Source organism: Ctenocephalides felis, unplaced genomic scaffold (assembly GCF_003426905.1).
Source record: "Ctenocephalides felis isolate EL2017-DRISC unplaced genomic scaffold, ASM342690v1 CF-g0.4_SCAFFOLD_01170, whole genome shotgun sequence".
Classification (NCBI taxonomy): domain Eukaryota; kingdom Metazoa; phylum Arthropoda; class Insecta; order Siphonaptera; family Pulicidae; genus Ctenocephalides; species Ctenocephalides felis.
In genome coordinates, this window is record NW_020537324.1 from 10,798,179 (window position 1) to 10,823,589 (window position 25,411).

At 29.2% G+C, this 25,411-nt stretch overlaps 1 protein-coding gene across 1 annotated transcript; it reads left to right on the forward strand.

Annotated features, from left to right (window-relative positions):
* The first annotated feature begins 3,898 nt into the window (after nucleotides 1–3,898).
* On the forward strand, nucleotides 3,899–21,614 carry LOC113366786 (vesicular glutamate transporter 1-like). The gene is made up of 10 exons (XM_026608441.1): nucleotides 3,899–4,050; nucleotides 8,850–8,925; nucleotides 10,258–10,509; nucleotides 15,635–15,883; nucleotides 18,344–18,537; nucleotides 19,837–20,107; nucleotides 20,171–20,356; nucleotides 20,428–20,613; nucleotides 20,787–20,975; nucleotides 21,432–21,614. The coding sequence occupies exons 1-10, from the start codon at nucleotides 3,899–3,901 to the stop codon at nucleotides 21,612–21,614; spliced, it is 1,938 nt and encodes a 645-aa protein (XP_026464226.1).
* Nucleotides 21,615–25,411: the final 3,797 nt, after the last annotated feature.

Consider the following 25,411-nt stretch of genomic DNA (forward strand, 5'->3'; position numbering starts at 1 on the left):
TTTCTCCGATGATTAATTTTTATTACCCGGCTTGAGTAAAACGCATCATGCGTGGCTTCAATCTTTCACTCTACTCTGTCCATAAGTTAAGAGGGTGATTTCTAGATGGACATAAAAACTGCATTTGTGAGATTAGGGGATGATGTCTTACCAGATGATGACTGATGATGCTCGGACATTTGAAATAGTGTTTACTTAAGATAAACTTTAGGAGAAGTGCTATTAGTATTAATTCCACTTTTCGTTTTGGTACAAAATAGGTCTTTGTACTTCCTAAAGTTCAGTCTAAATTTGTTTATACACTTTATACGTATATACACTGTAGGTAAAAAATATCATAAATCAATTTAGAAACTCAATGAAATTTTTATTATGATAAGATAATAATTTACCAACTATTTCATTGTCGTAAAATCGATTCAACGCAATTTCATTACATCTCAATAAACCTGCTGATCTGCATATTCTCTCGTAGACAAATAGAGAAACGCAATTTAAACGACAAAAAGCCCCAATACTCGAAATCTTCGTATCGTATTTAATCTGAACCCAAATTCGTTTGGCTGATTGATATTTACAACCCTAAACTGGATCCCGGGGGCGTCGCGCGATGCAAACGTGTAAATTTCAAAGCGATCCATGATAAAGCTGTGAATAAAATAAATATCTATTTACAGAGTCCGGGATTTAATAGCACATTGACGTAGGAAGAATATTTTAAATTTGTCATGTATAAAACATAGTTGAATTATAATGAAAATAATGAAGAAAAATCCATTGTTTTTGCATGATGACTGCATACTTTTGTTGTTATGTTAAACTAGCTTTGGTCAATCACATATTTCTGTGTTAAACATATGAATAAAAATCAAACAAAAATGCGATTTCTTTACACCTAGTTATTAAGATAAAATGAAATGCATCATCGAGTGAAATATCCCACTCAGCATCTCAATATATAATACGAGCTTAGAGCAAATCAGTAATTTTTTACTCTCAATAAATATACTAGAGTGAGTGTATTTCATTTATATCAATTTTGCATTTATTTTAAGCATCTATACTGATATAATTCTTTAATGGATAACAAAACAATCAGAATTTTAATGGTATAAAGAATAACCTCGACGCATAGTTCTGTTTTGATTATACCTATAACAGAAACCCAACAAAAATGCGATTCTGTTACACCTAGTTATTGAGATAAAATGAAATGCATCATCGAGTGAAATATCCCTCTCAGCATCTTAATATATAATATGAGCTTATAGCAAATCAGCATTTTTTTACTTTCATTAAATATACTAAAGTTAGTGTATACATTTTATTAATGTAAATTTTGCATTTATTTTAAGCAAATATATTGATATAATTTTTTATTGGATTAGAACTCTAATACCAGAAAAAGCTCAGAATTTTACTGGTATAAAAAATAACCATCACGCACTGTTATGTTATGATTAGACCTATGAATAAAAGCCAAACAAAAATGCGATTCTGTTACATCTAGTAATTAAGGTGAAATGTAATGTATCATCGAGTAAAATATCCCACTCATCATTTCAATACATGATGTGCGCTCATAAGCATATCAGTATTTTCTGAATTTCAGTATTTGCATTTGTTTTATGTGAATTTTGCATTTATTTTAAACAACTATATTAATATAATTATACAATGGATGGAAACTCTACTACTAGAAAAAGAACAAAATTTTACTGGTTTAGAAAATAACCAATACGCATTGTTGTGCGGCGGTTATACCTATGATTTTCTGACTTTTAGTAAATATACTGAAGTGAGTAGATGCATTTTATTTTTGTAAATTATGCATTTATTCCATTAGATTGATAATGTTCACAAGAGAATGCATCGTCTTGTGAAATATCTCACTCAGCATCTCAATATATAATATGAGCTTATAAGTACATCATAATAATTTTGACTTTCAGTAAATATTCTGAAGTCAGTATTTGCATTTCCTTTGTGTACATTTTGCATTTATTTTAAGAATATATTCTGATATACTGAAAAAGATTAGAAATTTACTGTATTTTCATATATCGACTAAATTTTTCCAATATATCGACAAAAGATAACTGATATTGATAGTGTTTCAAACGACCTATAAATCTCAGTTAATATTTGCATTTTGTTTATAAAATTCTATGGAATAGGTGAAAGTGAAATTTGATTTTTACGGTATTTTTCAAAATATATAATTTATATAGATATAAATTTTCTGTATTTTTTATTGATTTGCAATTTTTTAGCTATTTAATATCTTTGAAAATTCAAAATTTCTTCTGTAAATTATTCAGTTGCGTTTCAGACAGTTCCATTGTCGATCATCTTAGTCATCAAATAAGTAATTATTAGTACATAAATAATGAAAATCACTTCTCTCTATGAGTTTATTTGCGGTCTATTAAGAGCAAATAATATCAAGTAGAGATTAGCAATGGCTTTATTTACAGTAGCAAAGAAATAAATATTGTCAGAGCGCGGCGTCACTGTTCCGCGCAGATACGAAGATTTCAATCTTGTATTTGCCCCGGCAAGGTGATTTAACATCGGGCGGTGCAAATCCGGGATAATCCGGAACCCTCGTTTCAGGACACGTTGCAATGATTGTCGGCTTTATTTCTTGGAAAGATTCCAAAACTCTAATGTTTTTGGAGGACAACTCTGAGAAGCTTAGGACTATTAAATAATTTATATGGTTATCATCTAATATTGAACTTATAGCAAATGTTTTGTATATATTGTATTCAAGACAGCACATATTTTATTTAAATGGATTGCATCATCAAGTGAAATATCCCACTTAGCATCTCCCAGCATATGATATATATCTCATAAGAATATCAAAAATTTTTTACTCTCAGTAAATACACTGAAGTGAGTATTAGCATTTTATTTATGTAAATTTTGCATATATTTTAAGCATATATACCGATATAATTCTGCACTGGATGAGAACTCTAATACCAGAAAAGGATAAGAATAAGATTATATAGGTTAGGGTGGGGCACAAAGGTTCAATTTGGTTTTCAGTGATTTACTGTATAAACTAAGTGAACTACAAGACGACCCATAACATGTTTCAATCAAGTCTGAAACTATGAAAAGTAAAATTTCTAGTTGACTTCAAATGATAGAGATATTTTTTCACTATTTTTCTAAAAATCTTCATATGTTTTTTTTTGCCCCATGTGAGTCGTAAGAAGTTCATTCTTGCCCAGTCCGAGTCGTCGTCTCATCCAGAAGGCAAACGTCTTTTCAGATCAAACTTTTTATTTAATTTTGAAGAGATTTCAAGAAACAATAGCTGCATTATTGAACCAATGTAAAATACGAATTTTATAAAAACATTTTTTACAAAGATATCATTCATATTGTGAAAAAAATGCTCATCGGCAGAGGTTGAATAACTATTAACTTAGTTCATCTCTTGTAAAGTTGTTTTTTCAACTTTCTCTAGTTTTTTTTTAGTATTTCTTATTGTTTATACTTGTACCAATGTAAAGGTTTAATTGGTCGTTCTAACTCCACCAACATGTAAGCTTTCAAGAACAATGTCGAATCTAACTTAATAATGACTCTACATCTTACAAAACACTCATGTTCAGGCATCATAAACCACTACAACAGCTCAAAACTAAAAAAAAACTACCAAGAAAAAGGCTTCTAGTATGAATATTGATACTTTCCCATATACTCCCTGATAGCGATTACTTAGGAATTAAAGTGTTTACTGGTAACACACATTTGGCCTTCCACTTTAAAATAGCCTCATTAAATATTTCTATACTTTTCTCGTTTTTGAGATAATGCTGGTGGACCTTCTCACCCGCAGACTTTCAAGCCTCTATACTTAAATTTTCTTCAATCTATGATGACTCAATATCTTGCCAATGATTCACATCTCAAGCTTAGCTCTATCACCAAGCCAGCTTTCCGCCTCAGCCATCCTATCATTGTTCGTCTTTTTCCCATTGACCTTCCTAGAAAAGCATCTCCGGCGATGACTCTCATATCTATTATAACGTGAGTTATTTATCGACGTATAAATAACTCTACGGTGTGTCCTCATGTTTTATACATGAGATTGTTGAGGTGGAGATGAAATGGCCGGCTATCGTATAGTTGGATTGTTATTGGGGTTGTCGCCTTATTGTTAACGCTTGCCCGGCGACTCGGGACGTGAGGATTTGATTCTCCGCGGTCGCCTCTAGTTGGTGACATAGGAGAATGTCTGTTATAGTGATGTATCACTGGCAACACTAACAGGGGCAATAAAAAATAATAATAGTGCTGTTTTGGGGTAGAAGTTTGGTGGGTAGTCATTTTGGAGGAAGAATAACAATTGGATGTTGTTTGAAATGGAACATCTTCGGGAAGCTATTTTGCATAGAAAAATTAAACAATTGCATCTGATTATTCCAATTAATAAGTGATCGCATAATGGCTCCATTAGCTTACTTACACAAATGAAAAAATCAATATTTCTTGCACATATACTTCAACCCTTTCCATTCGGATGCCGACGGCACGGTGGGAAACAAAAATATCAATCTCGCAATTCGCATGTGGAAAGGTTTAATGATGATTAATTTATAGGACAATATAATTTCTCCTCATGTACAATTTCTCTAAATATAAATTTACTACAACCAAAAATATAATTCACATTGCCATATACGTCATATCTGCTTATAATAGAACTCGGTCTCTAGTGAAGGTTTTGCTCTCAATGTCGTTTACAGAGTTCATGAACATCTTATAAACCCAGTACCGTACCGAAATCATGATTTAGGAACAGATGAACCTTAACATATTTGTTTAAACAAAGCTTTTACTTAATGAAAGCACAAGGACAAAAATAAGCATAGTGGAAAAAATAGTATTTGAAGTAAATTATTATTTGGTAAAGAAAAAAATCATTTTTGTCAATTGATATCGCTAAACGTTACTAAACATATATTCTTCTCAGTAGATTTTGATTCACGATTCAGAATTAACAACCTTGTCAATTGCTCAAAATAATTGGAGTCAATTGCTCCCAATGATTGCTCCATATTATCTATTATATTGTTGAAAATAATAGAGATATTCATTTTCTCAATAAATAAAATCATAGCAGTTTTGAACTGATCACATATTCAGGAAAATTTATGGCAGTCGCCTAAGTTACTGTCAAACACTGGTAAATAAAATTATTGATTTTTATTCATGTTTATTCATAATTTTAGATAAGAATATCAAATACTAAACGATCTGTCCCTGACATGTCTTAGAATCATCCCGATGGTGTCTGCAGCACGCACCACTTGAATTCCATTCATACTGATGTTTCACACCCTTACATGACTACCCTCGTTTCTTGCCCTTGAAACAGACTTCCACTCTTAACTCATCACATACTAAATTAATTTTCTCACCAAATCATTATATGATACTAATTATAATTATTTAAAATCGATTTTTTGAATCATTTCTCCAAACTAGTTAATAAATTAATTTATATTTTTAAAATATTTTTTCTTCAAATTTAACATATTATTGTACCTATTTTTCTTCTTAGCCAGACCCAGCCCATGATATTGGAGTGGATACTATTATGATTTCTAAACTTCAGCCGATTTATTTATTTTGTAATTTTTGATTGCTGTTAAAGAAAGTATAATATTTTTTTTAAAGGCATGCTCAAATGTTTTTATTGTGACATCTACTACATTGTAACTTTAAGAGAGTGTCATGCAATTTCCTGTTCGATATCATCAATCATTTTTATGCATAACTTTGCAAGGAAACATGTTCATTCACTCTATTACAGTATGAATATTTCCCACAAATATATATATATATATATATATATATATATATATATATATATATATATATATATATATATATATATAAAGTGTGTGTATGTATATCTCCAAAATTTATAATTTATTACTAATATATCTGTAAAATAGTTGATGCATGTTTATGACCATGAAGTGATTCGTACTCTGTTGAAAAGCGAAGAAAATATTATTTGCAAGATTTTTCTGAGTAATACATTCTATTTGATTTATATGACTCCAGGGAAGTTGTTAAGGAAGAGAGAAATATATTTTTATTGTTAAGAATAAAGTATCATATAATTCAAGTAAATTTGTCAAAATTTCAATAGACATGTTGCATTTAATGATTTGAAAACTGTATTACAAGTATTTTCAAAACCGCATTAGAAAACGTATTAGTATTCTTATAATATTAACACATTTTTATGGACCGATTCTGTCTAAAGGCTATGTTATGAAGAACTTTCCATACTAAATCGTTCTAAATATTGGCAAAAGCCATGTGATTGCTATGCAGTGAGGCGGTTTCCCAGGCTTGAGAACCTGCTCAGGTTGAAACCTAAGCGTGAAACCGCACAAATGCCAAAACTGGGCCAGACAAGCAACATGGTCTTTCTGACCCAGCTTCATAACATACAAGAGACGTTGCAGTTTATGTGTAAAACGTATGAATGACATTTTGGCCAATGCATGACATTTTGACAGTATTCAGTATAATTCGGTAGCACAATGCATGCAAATTGGAGCGTAACATGGCCTTGCCATAACATTGGCCTGTTGTGCGGCAGAATCGATCTATTAATATATTCATATGCATACGTGAAAATTGAAAGCAATGAACAAGGTGACATTGAATAAAAAATATATTATTTCTTATATGTAATTTATACTTTTTTATTGATAAAATATAAAATCATTTAATTTATCAAGCCAAGCTTAAAATTATTGAATCTAGAGACTTGGAAGATTTACACTACACCATTTTTTTTTCTATTCCTGTACTAAAAGCAGTGATTTAATTTTAATGTACACAAAAACATGCTTCCATATCAAAATACACATTTTGGTGCATTATATTTAAAAGGGGGTTGTACTTTTGTAATATTCGTCAAACCGTCACGACATGGTTATTAATGAACAAGTCATTTATATCGGCCGGCGATCACCCCGTCGCAAGCGGCTGAACGGCGTTACGTTCACAGTTCGCCCACTGATGCACACTTTGATGCCCCGATGAAATACATACATCAATAAAACATGACATTATGTAAAAATCGTACTGAAGTCATGATTTTGGATAGTAATGAATGTTGGGTTGAAGGTTACATAAAATGGTTCATATGAAAACTGAAAATCTTTACGATACAGTTTCCTAACCAAAAAGGGTTGCACTCACACTAAAATCATTATTTTCTAATTTAGAATTGAAATTAAATTTTTCCAAATTGGGTAAATTTTTATATCTTTCAAAAACTGGGTATCGCATATGATAAATAAAATACAGATAAAAAGAGCTATATTGATTTTTGCATTGATCATGAAATACCATCACAACATACTTATTAACTACCCGAAGGAGAAGTTTATGTTTTTATCAAAAAATCCGATTCGCTAATTTTATGTTTTCTCGACGTTTCAAGCCATTCTAAATCAAATGAGACAAAATTTGGAAAAAGTATGTGTGTGTGTGCGTGTGCACGCACAAGTTTTTTGCCGTAAATCGACGTTTTCTCAAAAACAGCTGGACCGATTTCAAAAATATGAATGCCATTCGATGTATCTCGTTAAGGACTAGCGTTTATCAACTTTGCGCGACGATCATCCAAGCTGTTTCTTTGTAAATCTCAGAAAAGTGAACAAAATTTCGTCCACGTTTCAGCTCGCAATTCTGAATCGATTTTGAAAATTCAAAAACTGTTCGAAAGATATTGGTTGGGAATCGTTCTGATTAGTTTTTGGTAAAGATCGGCCGAGCCGTTTTCTTGTAATAAAGTTTTTTTTTTAAAAATCGACGATTTTGATGATTTTTTTTGACGGTGGATATCATAGTCTTCTAGATCATACTAAAATATTACGGCCCTGCGACAACTCGTTTAGCTTTAAAAAATCGTCAAAGTTTGCGAAAATTGGTATCGTTTTTTGGCATTTGTCAAAATTAGACTTTTCATCGACGTTTGCTCAAAAACGCCTGAACCGATTTCAGATATTTAAAAGTCATTCGATGTATCTCAATGAGCACTATAGTTTGTCAGTGTTGTGAGACGATTTGCCGAGGCGTTTCTTTGTAATTTGAAAAAGAGTGTTAAACTTTTCGTCCACATTTAAGCTCATTCTACCGAATCGATTTTAAAAAATCAAAAACTATTCGAAGGATATTAGTTGGGAATGATACTGTTATAGAGAATGAATCTTAAAATTCATTTCTGCTCTTGGAATACGTTTGTATGTAAGTGTATTTGAACAATATATCGAACAAGAAAAGAAACTAAACTGTGTCAATTGAAGATTGTACTTTTATTATATTTATCCTATCGACAACTCACTTCTGTTCTAATTGAAAATATGAAACGCGAGCCACCGGATCGTTTGCAAATACTGTTTGCGAGTCGCTACGTGCTTCTTCATAAATATGTCTACTTACTATTCGCTAGAGTGCAATGTAAATACGTAGCAGTGTGACATAAGTGTGCTCTTGAATGTATTGTCGTATTTTTATACAATAAATGTACAAGTATTAGTAAATATATTTTATATGATATATATTGAGATATATTCAAGATAGCTTGCTTTATTACATGGAAAGCACGTTCTTTGACATCACCGGGTTTGGAACTCCCCATTCGCATTTTTTGCGATATTAAACTGTGCTTATCATGAATGTGGGACCAAAAATTGTTTTTGTAAATGATGCTAACCTGTAACAATATTACATAACAATGCATTGCATTCTCAAATGTTTATTTTAGTTTAATTAAATTATATTTTTATTTGCAGCAATGTCCGATATGAAGAGTTTCAAGAAATGCCGAAGCATGGCTATGATCGGATGGATGGTGGCAGCGGTAGACAGGCATGTTAATTTTTTTTATATTTTTTAATATTCCATGAATTTTAATAATTAGATAGTTAAGAATTAATAGAACCTTTGTTAATTTGTTAACTAAATTAATACAAGCGTCCCTAAATATTATTACATATAAATTATAAATTATAATTTCTCCTAGATATAGGAGTAAAGTAATTTAAATTAATAACTCTAAAGTAATTTATAAACGGATACAGGATTTTATAATATTAAATTAAATTAAACTGTTCAAACATAACATATATAATAAGGAAAATTGATAATTATGACTTCATTTTGAGGATCTTTAAACTTTTGAGTCCTGTATTTCAATTAATGGGTATCGTTTCTCTGTAAATTAAAAATCTTTTTTGTAAAATAAAGCAGTTTCGAAGATCAAGCAACTATTGTATCACTACACACTTATATTTAGCCAAAAAAGATAATAAAACGTAACAAGTAGTAAAAAACCCTTATTTATAGAGAAGATAGTAACAAAGTATTGGTTGAAGTCAAAATTTAAATATTCAGAGACATCAAAAAAGCTATAGACATTTAATTATTTTTATCATAAGTAACAAGGTGTTGGTTGAAGTCGAAATTTACATATTCAGATACATCATAAGAGCTATTGATTTTAATAATTTTATTAGAACACTGTAAAATTTATGATTATTAAAAGGGTGATATAAAGTCAGAATTTACGTTACTTGGTATATTTTTAAATTATGGAGTTCTGTATCTCAATTGATGGGAATCGTTTCTAAAAAAAAAAATATCTTTTCTGGAATACATAGCTGTATTAAAGACAAAAACATGTTTGTACAGTTTAGATAATTATCCAAGATAGCTAAAATTAGCTATGTTAGTGAAACGTAGTAAAAAATCCTAAATTTTAAATGGGATAGTAACAAAGTATTGCTTGAATTCAAAAATTGAATCTTTAGAAATATCATATTTCTAACTCTTATTAATTTTATCATAGTACTGTAAAATTTATAATTATTTAGAAGACTTGGTTAAAAGATTAGTAAATTAAGTAGTTAAATACCAAATCAATCGATTGAATTAAAAGAAGTTGTATGCATAATGGTTGGTAAATTCGTAAGCTTGTTTCTTGCATCGTAGTGCAAAGTACTAAAAATTATTTTTATAAATAATTGTGTAATAATAAGTTTGAAGTGGTAAGAATATTATACTGTTTAAAAATATTTATACAACTTGTCAGTGTTAGGATAAAACATGATCCTTAACATGATCGTTATATTTGCAACTATATGTCAGATAAGTATGATTATTATTATGAAACACTAATCAACTATCTATTTCTATTACCAGGCAGCCGACATGGACTTCGGCTGGGCCGGCGATGCGGCTGACCGCCTGGATGCCGGATCGCCGGAATCCTTCGAGGAGATCGAGCGACCTCCGCTCCGGCATATCGACAAATACGTGCGAGCGGAGTGCCCCTGTCTTAGCCAGCGATACACCGTGGCGGTCATGACCTGCCTAGGGTTTATGATAAGTTTCGGAATTAAGTGCAATCTTGGAATGGCTAAATTGAGGCTGGAAGCTCTGATGCATAACAGGGTAAGAAGAGTTAATTTATGGGCATTGATTGAATTTAATCACTGTTATTTTTGTCTAATGTAATTGTTTGAAATTCTAATAGTTCATTATGGTGGTATATAGCAAATTGCTAATTGTAAGATAAAATTTTAAGAACTGCTGTAGAGAACCCTTGCAATCTTTATTGTAAAAAGTAATAGTTACACTGAACACTCTTTATATGGAAGGTCCGATTCGAAGGATCGTTTGAAGGACTAATTACTTCTTTTGATTTTTATTGACTTTAGAAATGTATTTGAAATTTATTAGTTCGGTTTATAATGGTGTTTACTTGTAAAATAGCTATTGGTTAAGATTGAGGAATCGACGTTGTACGTTAACAGAATAAGAAATTTCTTATAATAACTTAGTATGTACGGTTGTAAATTTATTTTATTGATGCTGGTAGAAAAGGTTAGATCATAATATTTGTGAAGCAGGCGCGAATAACGATATCATTTTCTTTAACAACTTATATATAACATCAAATTTATAATCATATAGTAAGAGTTCTGATTGCTGTTGTAACAATAATTAAAAAAAATATATAATCATAATAACTTTATTTAAATAAATATGATTATTATATTTAAAATTTAATCTTTTAGTCATATTACTTATAATTGATTATATAATTTGTTGCAAGCTATAAAATATCTAAATATTCCTAAACTCTTATACCAAGTTGAAAAAAAACAACTGCCTTATGTATATGTATATTAGGGTGGTCCTTAAAATGGTCATTTTTGAATTTCCTTGCTCCCAGGGGCTCAAATGGTTCCAAATAGATAAAAAACAATTCTCTGAAAGTTTTAGCTCTTAATATTAAAGTTTAGATAGAGCGCATTTCAATCAAAGTTTTGTATGGAAATAGCATGGAAAATTTTTTGAATAAAACTCATTTATTTGTCGCTAAGTTAAACCTAAAACTTTTTTTTTTTCAATTTTCAAAATTTTTTCCATGCTCTTTCCATACAAACTTTGATTGAATTACGCTCTACCTAAAAGACAATATCAATAGCTAAAATTTTCAGAGAATTGTTTTTTATCAATTTGGAACCATTTGAGCCCCTGGGAGCAAGGAAATTCGAAAATGACCATTTTAAGGACCACCCTAATGTATATATACATTTATATATGAGTAGATAATCTGGACAATATATCAAATGATACAACGCAGTTGTAAATGCGACGACTAATGGAAATATTGAGTAATTTCATAACATAAATTATACTGCAATCATGATTTTTAGAAAGGAGTTACATACATGACAATACCTTCCAACATTAAGGTAATGCTTTTCACGTAGCTTTCATTCAACATGAAAAACTACACTGAATGAAACATAAATATATATTTTAGCCTTCAAAGTATTTTTTGCCTATATATAAAGGTTTACATATAAAGTTTGATTTTAGCTTACATTAGCTATCAAAACAAATTAAAACTTAAATTTACTAAATTTAACAGTATTATTTTGGTTAATAATATTTTAGGAAAATGTCTCAAAATAAATGGTTAAAATATATATATATATAAATATATATATATATATATATATATATATATAAACAGTATATAATATAGAATTGAAATATAACAATAATGATAATAATGAATATTTATAAAAATACTAATAATTCATAAAATGATAAAAATAAAATTTTTGATGTATTACTTTTCATCACTCCCTATCTAGAACGTGACAATGTTAAAAACAAAGTTATATATATATATATATATATATATATATATATATAACTATTCGAATATCTGTTTCCCTTTATCACCTTGAATCTTGCAGTTAAATAGAGCAATAGGAAACATAAAATTAGCCTATTCATACTTCAATATTTACTACATTATAAAGTCTTCGGTGATAAAAAGGGCTCCAAGGGCTTCGAAACGGAGGGTCCCTGGACTCAGGTTTCATATCTGAGTATATTTTCACATCTTTTGTCAAAAAGCAAAAGCCCTAACGGAGCGTTATTATTCAACAATGTCGTCTCGTTTTGAAGCGGAGTCGGCGCTAATGGAGTTGCATTGTTGTGACCCCTTAACTTCGATCGACCCTCGACGAAGGCAAAGATTCCTTCCTCGTCAAACAGTTTTCCCTACATCCAAACGACGCATTCCATTCCACTTAGGTTTTTCTTTTTTTCACATCGCATCTCGAAGATGAAGAATCAGGCTTCTTCCTGTTTGAACGTCTCTGCTCTAGAGAGGTCATATCGATTGATACGGTTGATGTTTTCAAGTGGCCAAGACGAAATTTTATTAAAAGCGAATTGTTTAATTTGAATATGATATGCAGAAAACAAAATGATTGTAGGTACCTTAACAACATCAACATAAAAAAAAATTAACCAATATTCAAGAAATAAAAATTATATCATTGATGACTTAATTACGACCCCTAATTACATAATTTCTGAAATGTTCATTAAATTTTAAATTTAAAAATTCTTTAAAAAATATTTGCTCTAAATGTAAATTTCTTTCCCCTCCCCAATCAGTTATGAATCCAATTTAAAAATAATTTTTAACTTCCCGTAGGGTAAGTTATAGTAATCGCAAAAAAATCGAAAATGAAAATTTTTATATATCTTTACGTTTCAGAGGTTTCTGAATATTTTGGCATACCTTAGAAAAAATGGATGTATGTGTGTGTGTGTGTGTGTGCGTGTGTGTATGTATGTGCGGATACAAATTTTCGTCGACGATTTCGGGAACACGGATCAACCGATTTGAATAATTTAAAAAACATTAGATTTGTATTGATAAGGAGACGTGCTGATTAGTTTTTGGCGAAGGCAGGTCTAGCCGTTCCGGAGATACAGGGCAAAAAGTGCCGAAAACGGTAACTCAGTTTTTAAGAGAACGGAGCGTCCGATTTTAATAATTCAAAAAACATTTTACTTGTATTGATAAGATAAAGAATTGATCAAATTTTCATAAAGGCAGGTCTAGCGGTTTCGGAGATATAACGAAAAAAGTAAAAAAAAATGCCATTTGTCGGTCAAAAATGATCATTAGACATATGCACATCAAATTTTCAGATATTTTATAGAGATTTTAACAATAAGTATAAATTTTGTTTATTTTCCTATGGGTTCCGTATCAATGTTTACCCGTTAGACAGCGACGCCGCGCTTACGCGCTTTATATTTCGTCTCTATGCAGTTAAAGCAGTACGATTGCTCTGAAAAACAAGTTCAGATCTTCCAAAATATGTCAATATAAAGAAAACATTTTTCTTAAAAAAAAAAAAAATTTTATGAAAATTTTTTTTCAAAAAAAAGTAATTTTTTGTCCAATTTATAGTTTCTCAAAAATCTTATTTTTTCGAAGTAAATTTTTTTCAATTTTTCAATTTTAATCGTTTTTAAAAAAAATAATAATTTTTGGTACGGGAAGTTCCAGCAATTTGCCTTAAGGCACGATGCCCTAATTGCCTTAAGACAGAATTCCACTTACAGCTAGTTTTATTTTGAGCCAATAAACGTATGCGTATAAAACGTTTGCATAATAATTGTATTAATAATGGTAAAAGCTCAAACACAAAAGCCCCAAAACTCGAAATTCATTACGCATATGTTTGATGCGCATTTGCATATTCGGCCGGTCCGCAGCGGAGCGTGCGATTCGTTCGTTGTGATTTTATGGCGCGTGATGGACCCGAATTTCCTGCACAGTTTTTGAGGAAATGTTTTTATATTTTGGCGTTTGATGAATAAAACTTTTAATCTGTGTAGACAAAACAATAAATTCAACATATTTTTTATATTAGTTAGTCACTCTTGGGCCCGGCGTGGCGAAATCGGTTCGAACGTGAGCTAGCACCAACTAGTCCCGGGTTCGCTGGTTCGTTTTCCGCTGCCGCCAAGCCTGACATCAGGCAGCTTTGATGTCAATTTTCTACTTGAGGTTATAGATAACAATATAATTTCAAGTGGAAATCGTCCTTCGTGGGCATAGCTGCATCATTCAATCATATGATAACTATCAGACGTAAGAGCTAATATAAACCCCACACATAGGAGAATGGCAAACCGATGGGTTGCCTCTCATAAAATACGTTAGGTCATAAATCTTCAACAAACAGCTTATAGAACATGTGAAGTAAGAGTTCTGATTGCTGTTGAAACAATAAAAAAAGTTAGTCACTGTTTACGTCATAATTTGTTTTTATCGTATATTATTCAAAATAATGATTAAACCAGAAAGCAAAATCATATTTTTACAACTTTCATACTGATCACCAATTAATATTAAATTGATATTAAATATTGCTGTATTCGTAGGTATCGCGCGCGGCAACTTTTCAAAACTTTAAACTCATTTTTTATAATTAACCGCTTTTCACAGGCCTATAATATTTTAAACTGATCGGTTTGACTGTCAACTCTATTGCTATGCAAAGTTTCATCAAAATCTCAGAAGAGTAAACCTGAGATTCTCCTTGTTAGAATTAATTAATTGTTAACAATTTAAGCTTGGCAAAATTTATGCGATATTGCTAAAAATACACAAATATTATGTTATTAAATTTTTAAACTGCGAATTAATGCTTATGGAAGCTAATTGATTAATTTGTACCTAATTACATATTTCATATATTCAATATATATTGTCCTACTAATACCTTTATCGTGTAGTAACTAAATAGTAAAATATTGGTTTACTTGTGCATATTTATTTATGCAATTTTATTATATAGGCAGATATGTTATGTATTTTGTTTGATTTAACATTCTTTGTTCATTTCATAAGGTTTTTTTATCAAAATTATTCAATTTCTTATATAAAGGACAAAAGAAATTGAAGCTGAATCCGTGATTTTTCCATCATTCTGATGCAAGTACTTTATTTTAGGCCAATAATCAATAAGCAAATCGGTATAAATTTCTGTGTATTACCGATTTTAGTCTGATTAATTAAATAACTAATTTAACTATATAATTATAGTGTACAGCCCTACGGTTTATTGATAACTGTTACTTGCATTATTTTAAAAAAAATGGTTATGTTCTCTTATACAGATCATATAACTAATTTATCAATGTCAAATGATAAAATTACAAATGTCTCAATTTTCTCTTACAGACGGAGTCGTCACACGGTATAATTTTCAACTGGACAGTAGGCATGGAGAGCGCCGTCGATTCCTCCTTCTTCTGGGGTTATTTCTTTACGCAAATTCCGGGCGGATTTTTGGCTTCTATGTATCCCGCCAACCGGATATTTGGAACAGCCATCGTCGGAACATCCTTTCTGAATCTATTGATGCCCGGAGCGATGGATCTACATCCTACGGTCGTTATCATAGTTAGGATCATGCAGGGACTAGTCGAGGTAAATTATATGTATATATATTTATATTATATATATATATATATATATATATATATATTTATATATATATATATATATATATATATATATATATATATAATCTTCCATGTGCTTCAATAATTTCCTGATAATGATTTCTAGTGTGCTCCATAAATTCCTGTTCCTTATGAGCGATGTTATCAAAACCTTACGGTCTTGATGTATGTCGTACAATATCTTATTTTGCGGATGATGCCCATAATCGCATATGAGAGTCGTAATGCTCGAATCAAAAGCAATGACAATACAGAATATGATTCTCCTGCCGTTAAATCCTTCGTTCAGATCCTTCCGCCCGGCTGATCCTTTTCATTGAACAGACATGAACAGCAGCGGCAAAATCCCGCCGACGCGCGATTATCATTTCTTTTATATACACGTGATACATGTATAACAACAACGCACGATATACTCACATCAAAATAACGGATCTAGATTTATTATTGATGCGTAAATCTTATAAATCAGCCACTAGGTGATAAAATGAAATAGTCAGAATTTAAGGAATTCGTGCCGTGAAATAGCTGGAACTTTCCGTAAAGCAATTTAAAATTTTTGAATGCCCTAATTTTTTTTTGAAAATTTTGAAATATTGGGCTTTTTTACCCCGTATCTTCAAAACGTAGTAGTCCGTGTCAGAACCAATCAGCACGTCTTCCGATCAATAGCAATATAATGTTTATTTAATCTTTGAAATCGGTTGACTCGTGCTCTCAAAATTGTATGCGAACTTACACACAAACATATCACATACACACACACATATTTTCTGTTGGTTCTTCAACAAATAGCATTAAAAATATAATAGTTTTTTTAAGTATATACATCTATTTAATATTTAATATTTTTGTTTTAGGGTGTTTATCCAAAATTGCGTATTTGAACACTTTTTTGTTCAAATTTTTGTACCAATAATTTCATTTGAATGTCTCCTCATCAATAGCAATCTAATATTTCTTGAATAATTCAAATCGGTTGACCCGTGCTCTCGAATTTTTGGACAAAAAATTGTATCCAAACACACACACAAACACACCACATACACACATAAATTTTCTGTGTTCTTTAGCGTGTAAAATTATACATCATTTACAAAGTCTATAAATTACATTCAGAAAATAATATATATTGAAATAAAAATATCTATATATATATAAATATATATATATATATATATATATATATATATATTTAATATTTTGTTTTAGTGTGCTTATCCCAAGTTGCGTATTTGAACACTTTTTTCGTTAATATTTTGGTAAAAATAATTTGATTTGAAATAATATAAAATAAAAATTTAAAATAGTTTTAAAAAAACTATAAAATTTGGGTCAAAACCTTGAATCCAGAACAAGTATTGCTTCTTGAAAAATCATTAAGTGGAAATCTGGGACGTATGATGCCCTTAGGTTAATAGATATGATGCACACTGTATATATTTTTTTATTTTCATATGAATTGCAATCGGCCTATATAAAAAACATTAAGTAATTAATTTGATAAATAACATTGAATTTTAAAAGAAAACTTCAGTAGCTTACCTTTTATTAATGTACTAAATAATGTCTAAATTTAGTTTTCGTATTAAAAAAAAGAAACTAATATATACATACAATTATAAACACAATGCATTAAGTAATAAAAAACATTAAGTAATTAATTTGATAAATAACATTGAATTTTAAAAGAAAACTTCAGTAGCTTACCTTTTATTAATGTACTAAATAATGTCTAAATTTAGTTTTCGTATTAAAAAAAAAGAAACTAATATATACATACAATTATACACAGAGTACACATACACATATATACATATACACCCCTATCATAAGTAGCATAGAACAATATATTATTGACTAAAGTGTTAAGTCTATTAAATGTAAGGTGACCATACGTCCCGGATTTTCCGCGACAGTCCCGATTTTCCGCCTTGCGTCCCGATTTTTTTCTAAAAGCAATATTTGCCACAGTTTTAGGTATTTTGTCCCGGATTGTCCCGGATTTTTAAAAATAGTTTGATTGTTATTTTTTAAATATATTTCAACTAGAAAATTTGAACCGAAAAAATGTGCATATAAGTTTTTAGCTCACCAACACCTCCTCCGCTCGCACACACATTCTCCTTAGTCGCCTTAATTAAATGCGTTATTTTTAGTCTTATATTATACATGGTGTTATAAAGACTCTCTATCAGTTCATTTGAATTTTGTATCACAAAAATATTAATAATAAAATTAAAAATAACAATTATTTAAAAGCGGAGAAAATTTGTGTTTGTGTTATGTTCTAGAATTACAATTCAATAATTTTGATATTTTTGATTGTATGACAATCATATGTTATTTTGATTTAATAAATATATTTTCATTATTTCTTTAAATATGAGTAAGTATATCTACCTTTATTACAATTATATCCTAGGGTGTAACATACCCGGCGTGCCACGGTATCTGGCGATTCTGGGCCCCGCCTCTGGAGCGCTCACGTTTGGCTACAATTGCGTTCTGCGGCTCCTACGCCGGCGTAGTCGTCGGAATGCCGCTATCAGGTATACTAGCCGGCAAAATAGGTTGGCAGGCCCCATTCTACTTCTATGGTGTCTTCGGGCTTATATGGTGAGCTATGTAATGCATTGTGAATGGTAGAAATTTTAATATATGTAACACAGATATTGCTATCAAAAGATGTTATTTTTGTAAACTTCATAACTTTAGATTATTTCATAATATGATGAAATATAATATTATATATCTGTCATCCCAAGTGTTCAATTTAATTTTCACTATTTTTCAAAGCTTGATTTCAAAGTTCTATTACTCGTGTAATATCGCGTATTTGAAATTATTGGTTTAAATTTTATATAAAGTGCTTCATTAACTTTTGTTCCTAACCAATATGACTATTTTCAGAGAAAAAGTTAATACCGCGATTTAAAACAGTTTTGCCAAAATTCGACTTAACCAGTTATTCACTGGGATGGCAGATATAAATGAAAAATAAACATAGTAGATTTCTTATTAAATCATTTAATTTTTAATAAACTTAGGAATAGTAATCGATATTCGAAGAAATGAATAAATAGTTTGTTTTATTTTTCATTCAGAGCAAAATCATACACAGTAAATTCCCGTTAAGACGATTTTTCAGAATGGAGTTTCGGAACAGTTTAGAGACAATATGTTACAATGTGCAGGCATCGAATTATTCAAAAAGTCATATTAAGCCTGACAGTCGTAACTAGTTTTTACTATAGCTCAGTACTATATATTTTCCTCTAAATTCATATACGACATAAACCTGTCCCAGAGATTTTTCTTACCCCTGACCTTCTACAATACATTTTATGGAATCATTTGGATTTCGAAGTTTTGCAGAACGTGACATATTAGCACGATTCTAGCATTGACGTCATAATCCTCCTGCTTACTCTCCGTAATATCTAAATTATCACATGCGACCGTTTTTCTGATAGAGGGTGGAAACGTCTTATTTTAATATATTTTTCTGAAATAAAACGTGTTTTTCTCATAAAAGTTGTATCTTGTCTTCATTATGCCAGAGTTGTGAAAAATATTATATGTCATCACTTTTATAACCCTTAATTGACAGTTGAAGTTTGAAAAGGGACGTGATGTATCATTTTGCTTACTTGAGATAAAATGTGATACAGTGGAAAAATTTATTGTAGTGAATAATTTAGGCTCGTCATTAAGATGACGAAACCTATGACCTCAATTTTACATAATATATTATATTCTTTGTTGTAATTAAAATATATGCTAATTGAACAAATATTTGATAAATAATGCTGTATATATGAAAATATGTACTCTGATGATAAACCAGGAGGATAGAAAAGAAGTTATTTACCATATATTACAATGCTTTCAATAAATACTGTGTAATTTTTTTAGGTTTGTGTTTTGGTTATGGTTAACATTTGAAAAACCACGTAACCATCCTGTGATATCAATAAAGGAGCTAAAATACATAGAACAAAGTCTCGGAGAATCGACTCAAATAGCCATGCCGACAATCAGCACGACTCCTTGGAGGAAGTTTGCGACTTCTATGCCAGTCTACGCAATTATTGTGGCGAACTTTTGTAGATCCTGGAATTTTTATCTACTAGTTATTTTCCAATCGGCCTATTTGCAGAACACATTTGATTTCAAAATCGAAGAGGTAAAAGAAACAAGAAAAAATATATACTGAAAAATATATACTTTATAATTTATAAAATTGCAGACTGGTCTTGTTGGATCATTGCCTCATTTACTGATGGCTACTATAGTTCCATTTGGTGGTTTATTGGCTGATTATCTGCGGAAATCCGGGCTGATGACAACAACAACCGTTCGTAAAGTCTTCAACTGCGGCGGATTTGGTATGGAAGGAATATTCTTCCTTGTCGTAGCCCATGCAAAAACAGCTGTAAGCATACCATATTTCTAAGACTTTGAATTCCTAATCTTTTTTATTGATAAATTATGTTCTTTATTTAGATGGCTGCTACAACTGCACTAACATTTGGAGTGGCATTTAGTGGATTTGCTATATCTGGCTATAATGTGAACCACTTGGATATTGCGCCAAGATACGCCAGTATTTTGATGGGTTTGTCCAACGGAATTGGAACAATAGCTGGTCTGATATGTCCTATAGCTGTAGATCATATAACTAGAGCAGGGGTAATAATAACATTAACTTATTCCATAATTAAATAAATAAAATCTATTGGCGAGTCATTATTTCTTGCCCAAATAAAGTTTGGTACATGATCTGTGATTTCCTAGCACCAATGACATCTTATTATTTTTTTTTTTAATTTTTCGCTAAAATGTGTTCGTTGTTTCTTTTTCAGGGTAAAGAAAGTTGGAAAACAGTGTTCATTTTGGCAGCTACGATACATTTCATAGGCATCACTTTCTATGGACTTTTCGCTTCAGGAGAGTTGCAAGAATGGGCTGAACCAACCGCCGAGGAACAACAGTCGTGGAATCCTTCTGTTATTGTTCACAAGCAAATTGTGATGCACAGGGAAACATCATTTGTAAGAAAAATATAAGATTTACCTACTACTACAACTAATAGTATTATATTAATAGTTATAGGTGGTATTAAGTATTCACTTTTTCGATATCCGATGAGGGCATGAACTTTGGCATCATACAAAACTAAATCAAAATTGGCTTAGAAATTTTGGATTTTTGGTGGACAATATATAGACATTGTAGAGCACTTCATAGAGAAGTGGTTCGGTTGATCAACGCTCATGACCAATAAATTGAAGACTTTATCGAATTTTATTGACTGATAGTTTCCAAAAGCTAATCGGCATGATTATCAACACATTTTTCGAATAGTTTTATAATTTTCAAAATTTCTACTCATTCTAAATATTCCGATTCGGTTCAGCCATTTTTGAGTAAATGTCAAATTTTGGCATAAAACGATTTATGATTCACTATGTTAAAAATTTATATGTAATTTTTGTTTTTTATCTCAGGGTTCTCCTGTGGATCCAAATTCCAAGCTAAACATCGGTGCCGGTCCTGGTTACGGAGCAGTAGAACCCATTCACCCCACGAACCCATTTGCCTACGCAAATCCTGTCACTGAAGAACACGTGCAGCCTGAAGCCACTGATTCCTATATGCACGGCGGTGACGACCTCGGAAAATATCAATAAAAAAATGATTATTTGTTGTTGAAAATCGCAGGTTAGATTATATATATATATTTCTGTTTATGTATGTTAAAAATAGCTAGTAAGCTTTTTGAGATATATGAAGCGCTGATTATATTAGAAAAGTCGTCAAATCGAGGATTACTTTAAATACCCTTCAATAAAAAAATATATTGCTGAAGTTTAATTAATCGATTTGTTATAAATTTTGTTGTAAAGCTTGGTTTATTTTTAAACGTAAATAAATATATATAGCTTTATTTATGAGAAAAAAATTCAAAATTAATATTTTTGTCAATAATAATCTATTTAATATAATTATAAAAATCTATCTGATGTTAAGCCCGGATATTAAAGTAAACGTAACAGCTCATATTTGATTAATAAAAAAAAATAATTTTGAAGAAAGGAAAAGTATATTTATATTCAAATAGTAAAGACAAAACAATTATAATATATACTTATGGCTCAGCTTATTCTGCATTAATTGTTCAAATCGATTTTGCAGTTATATTTTTTATTTAAAATTATATTTATTCAAATTATTTAAGCAAAAAATTATTTATTTCATTGTATAATTATTATATTAATTTTAAATTTATATATTATATTTATAATCAGTTTTTTAATTTAGTTACTAAATAAAATTCAATATAAATTGCGACACCTAATACCTAATTTTTAATACAATATAACAAAGTCCTTTAAAATTTGGTTTGATTTAATTTTATAACCGAATTAATAATTAAATATATATGGCAATTTTTTATGAACTTTCTATATAAAATATAATCGTAATTTTAATAACTGTTCAAATTTATAGATCTTTAGGTATCGTTCCAGCATTCGTTAAATAAATGCACAATGTTAAATAATATAGTATTAATAAAATTACTTGGCAATATATTGTTCAAAAATATTTAATACTAAAATGTCAATTTATTATAAATTCAATATAAAATATAAGTAGAGTATAATTATATATCGTAGTAAAGTTTCAAATTTTTAATGAATTTTGCAATTATTTTAAAATAATTAGCTGATATAATCATTTTTAATTGTGATAGTAAATAATTGTAAATATGTACATTATATATATTGGAAATGGAAAATTTTGAGCACGCGGTATTTGATTTGATTCTTGAGTATTGAAAAATTATTCCAATTTTTTTTTTACCAACCGTTAGAAATGAACTTTAAATTATCTTTATTATACTTTTTAATAATTTTATATAAATTATGTTCTATTACGTTTTATATAGGTACTCTCACAATAAATAATGATTTGGAATTAAAAAATTCATTTTATATATTGTTTAAATATTCAAAACACTAAACATTTTAGAATCCTCAGCTTTATAATAATTTAATGAATATCGCATGTTTACGTTATTTTATATTCAATATGTGCTCAATTAATAGTATTTTGTATATATATATATATATATATATATATATATATATATGAAAATTTATAAAAAAATTATAATTGTGTGTGTGCTTATGAATATATTGCGTCTGAGTGTTTGTATGAACATGATTGTATTTATTTCAAATACGAAACTTTTTTAAAAAGTTTCACTTAAATAAGATTCAAGTTAAATTGGCAAACAATTAAATCAAAATTATTAAATTTTAAAAGCTATTTCTAGCTTTTATAAGAAGCTTTGCTCCAATTTTTATAAATTCCTTTCCTTATTTAATATGTTGAATCAAATTACTTAAAAACTAATTTGATAAGTAAATTTGATGTTGATGTTTAATAATTATATATGTTGAGTTTCTTTAATTATTTTTGGGAAGGATATTTAAACTTTATCTAAAATATCGTCAATTTATAACATGTAGCTTCACAAACATCATTTGATCATTTTACATCGTTACTGAATAAATCAAAATTTAAAGAAATAATGTTTTGAAAAAGTATATTGATGCTTTTTTCAATTAAAAATAATTTTATACATATATTGATACGAATAATTCAAATCTTAGAAATGATTAGTAAGTGAACCTATTACAGATTTTTATAATATATGCCTAAAATTATTTTTGAATACTTAAATAATTTCAACGTTACATTTTTAATTATCTTTCGATTACTGAGTGTGAATATGGATTAAAAATAATATCTGTGTTAATTTTTGTTATTATAATTTATAAATGAGTTGTATTGTTTTTGAGGTGTTCTCACTCTCAGTGGCTGTGTCGACAATAATAAAAAATTGTTCATGCTTGCATGTGCAATTTTCATTCGATAATAAATCGATTTTAGGATAAATAATAATAGTTATAAATATTGTAAATATAAAATATATTGTTTGATTTTTTCCGGTAACAGAAATTAAATATATAAATAAGAAAATAGGGTGCAGCTGCGAATCAACTTTGGGCTAAATGTTGATTAATTTTAAATTAGAAATAATAATTTTGTGTAGGAATATAGGATCTTGTAAAATTATTAGGGGTGAATACGTTTTTTGAATATATTATATTGATCGTATAATAAATTCCGTTTATTTTTTTCATAGCGCGTTTATGTATACGAACTAGTTTATTGCACATTTTAATAACTTTTAAGAATAATCTTCATGTAATATTTGTTAATGTTGTTAATTATGAGTGTTAATGTTGTAATGGATATCGATGGAAAAATAATTTTTTGTATAAAGCAAATATTATAGTGAAGAAATTAGTACACTTTTTGCCGCTTGTATGGTCATTTAAAAGCACATTGCACATTAATGCACATTGCACATTTATGCACATTGCACATTAAAGCACATTTCTATATTTGATTATTTTTTTGTGAAATATTACTAAATTTATTTATTTCTATTTTATATTATCTATGCACATAATCGCACGCACTTTCTCTTGCACAATGAAAAAAAAAATTAAGATTATTTAATGCACTTATTCTTTCATTTAAAAATTTGTGTTTTTTGGTGTTCTATTAGAAAATTGGTATTTCATCAATTTGTTCAATAAATATGCACTATAATGTATTACAAACTTTTAAATAATAATCTATTATTATCATAAAATATCTTAATTAAAACCTTGACTACTGGTAACATATATTTATAATTGCATATATAAAAAATATTTAATTAACATACTCTTTGTATTTTATGCACAAGTTAATTTTAAAAAAATATGTTTAACATTTTTTTTACAAAAATAAAATAAAAATTTGTCACTTAGAATAATTATAAAAAAAAATTCAAACGTTTCACTTGAAATTAAATTTGCACTTTGACCTATTTCTTGATGTTTTGGCGACTTTAACAAACTAGATATATATTAATGTTATTATATGAATGATTGTTATTTGCACTACTGAATTTCTTGTCTTTGTTGTTAATATTGCAATAATTTTATTGCAAAATTTATTGTTAAATCAATCAAGATGTCAAATCATTAGCATATCAGTGCTGTCTTGCAAAATAGACAGCACACCGCTAAAATTAAATAAACGTCTTAATATAATTATAATTGTTTGTATACGTTTAAAAAATATAAAATATAATTTAATTATAAAACCCAAAGTTGATTTAAAGCTCACTTATTAGAAAGAAAATTCAATTCAAATGCCGTAGTCCGCGGCCATGTAAATATAATTTTATTTATATTGACTACGACATTTGAAATTTTAAATACTGATTATAGAAATATTAAATTATATTTATTGATAGGAAAAAATAATATCTGCAAAAACGATTAAATATGCAAATATGTAATAATATAAGCAGATGATTAATGATTATGTTAATAATAAATAAGGAAAATTGATAGCTAAA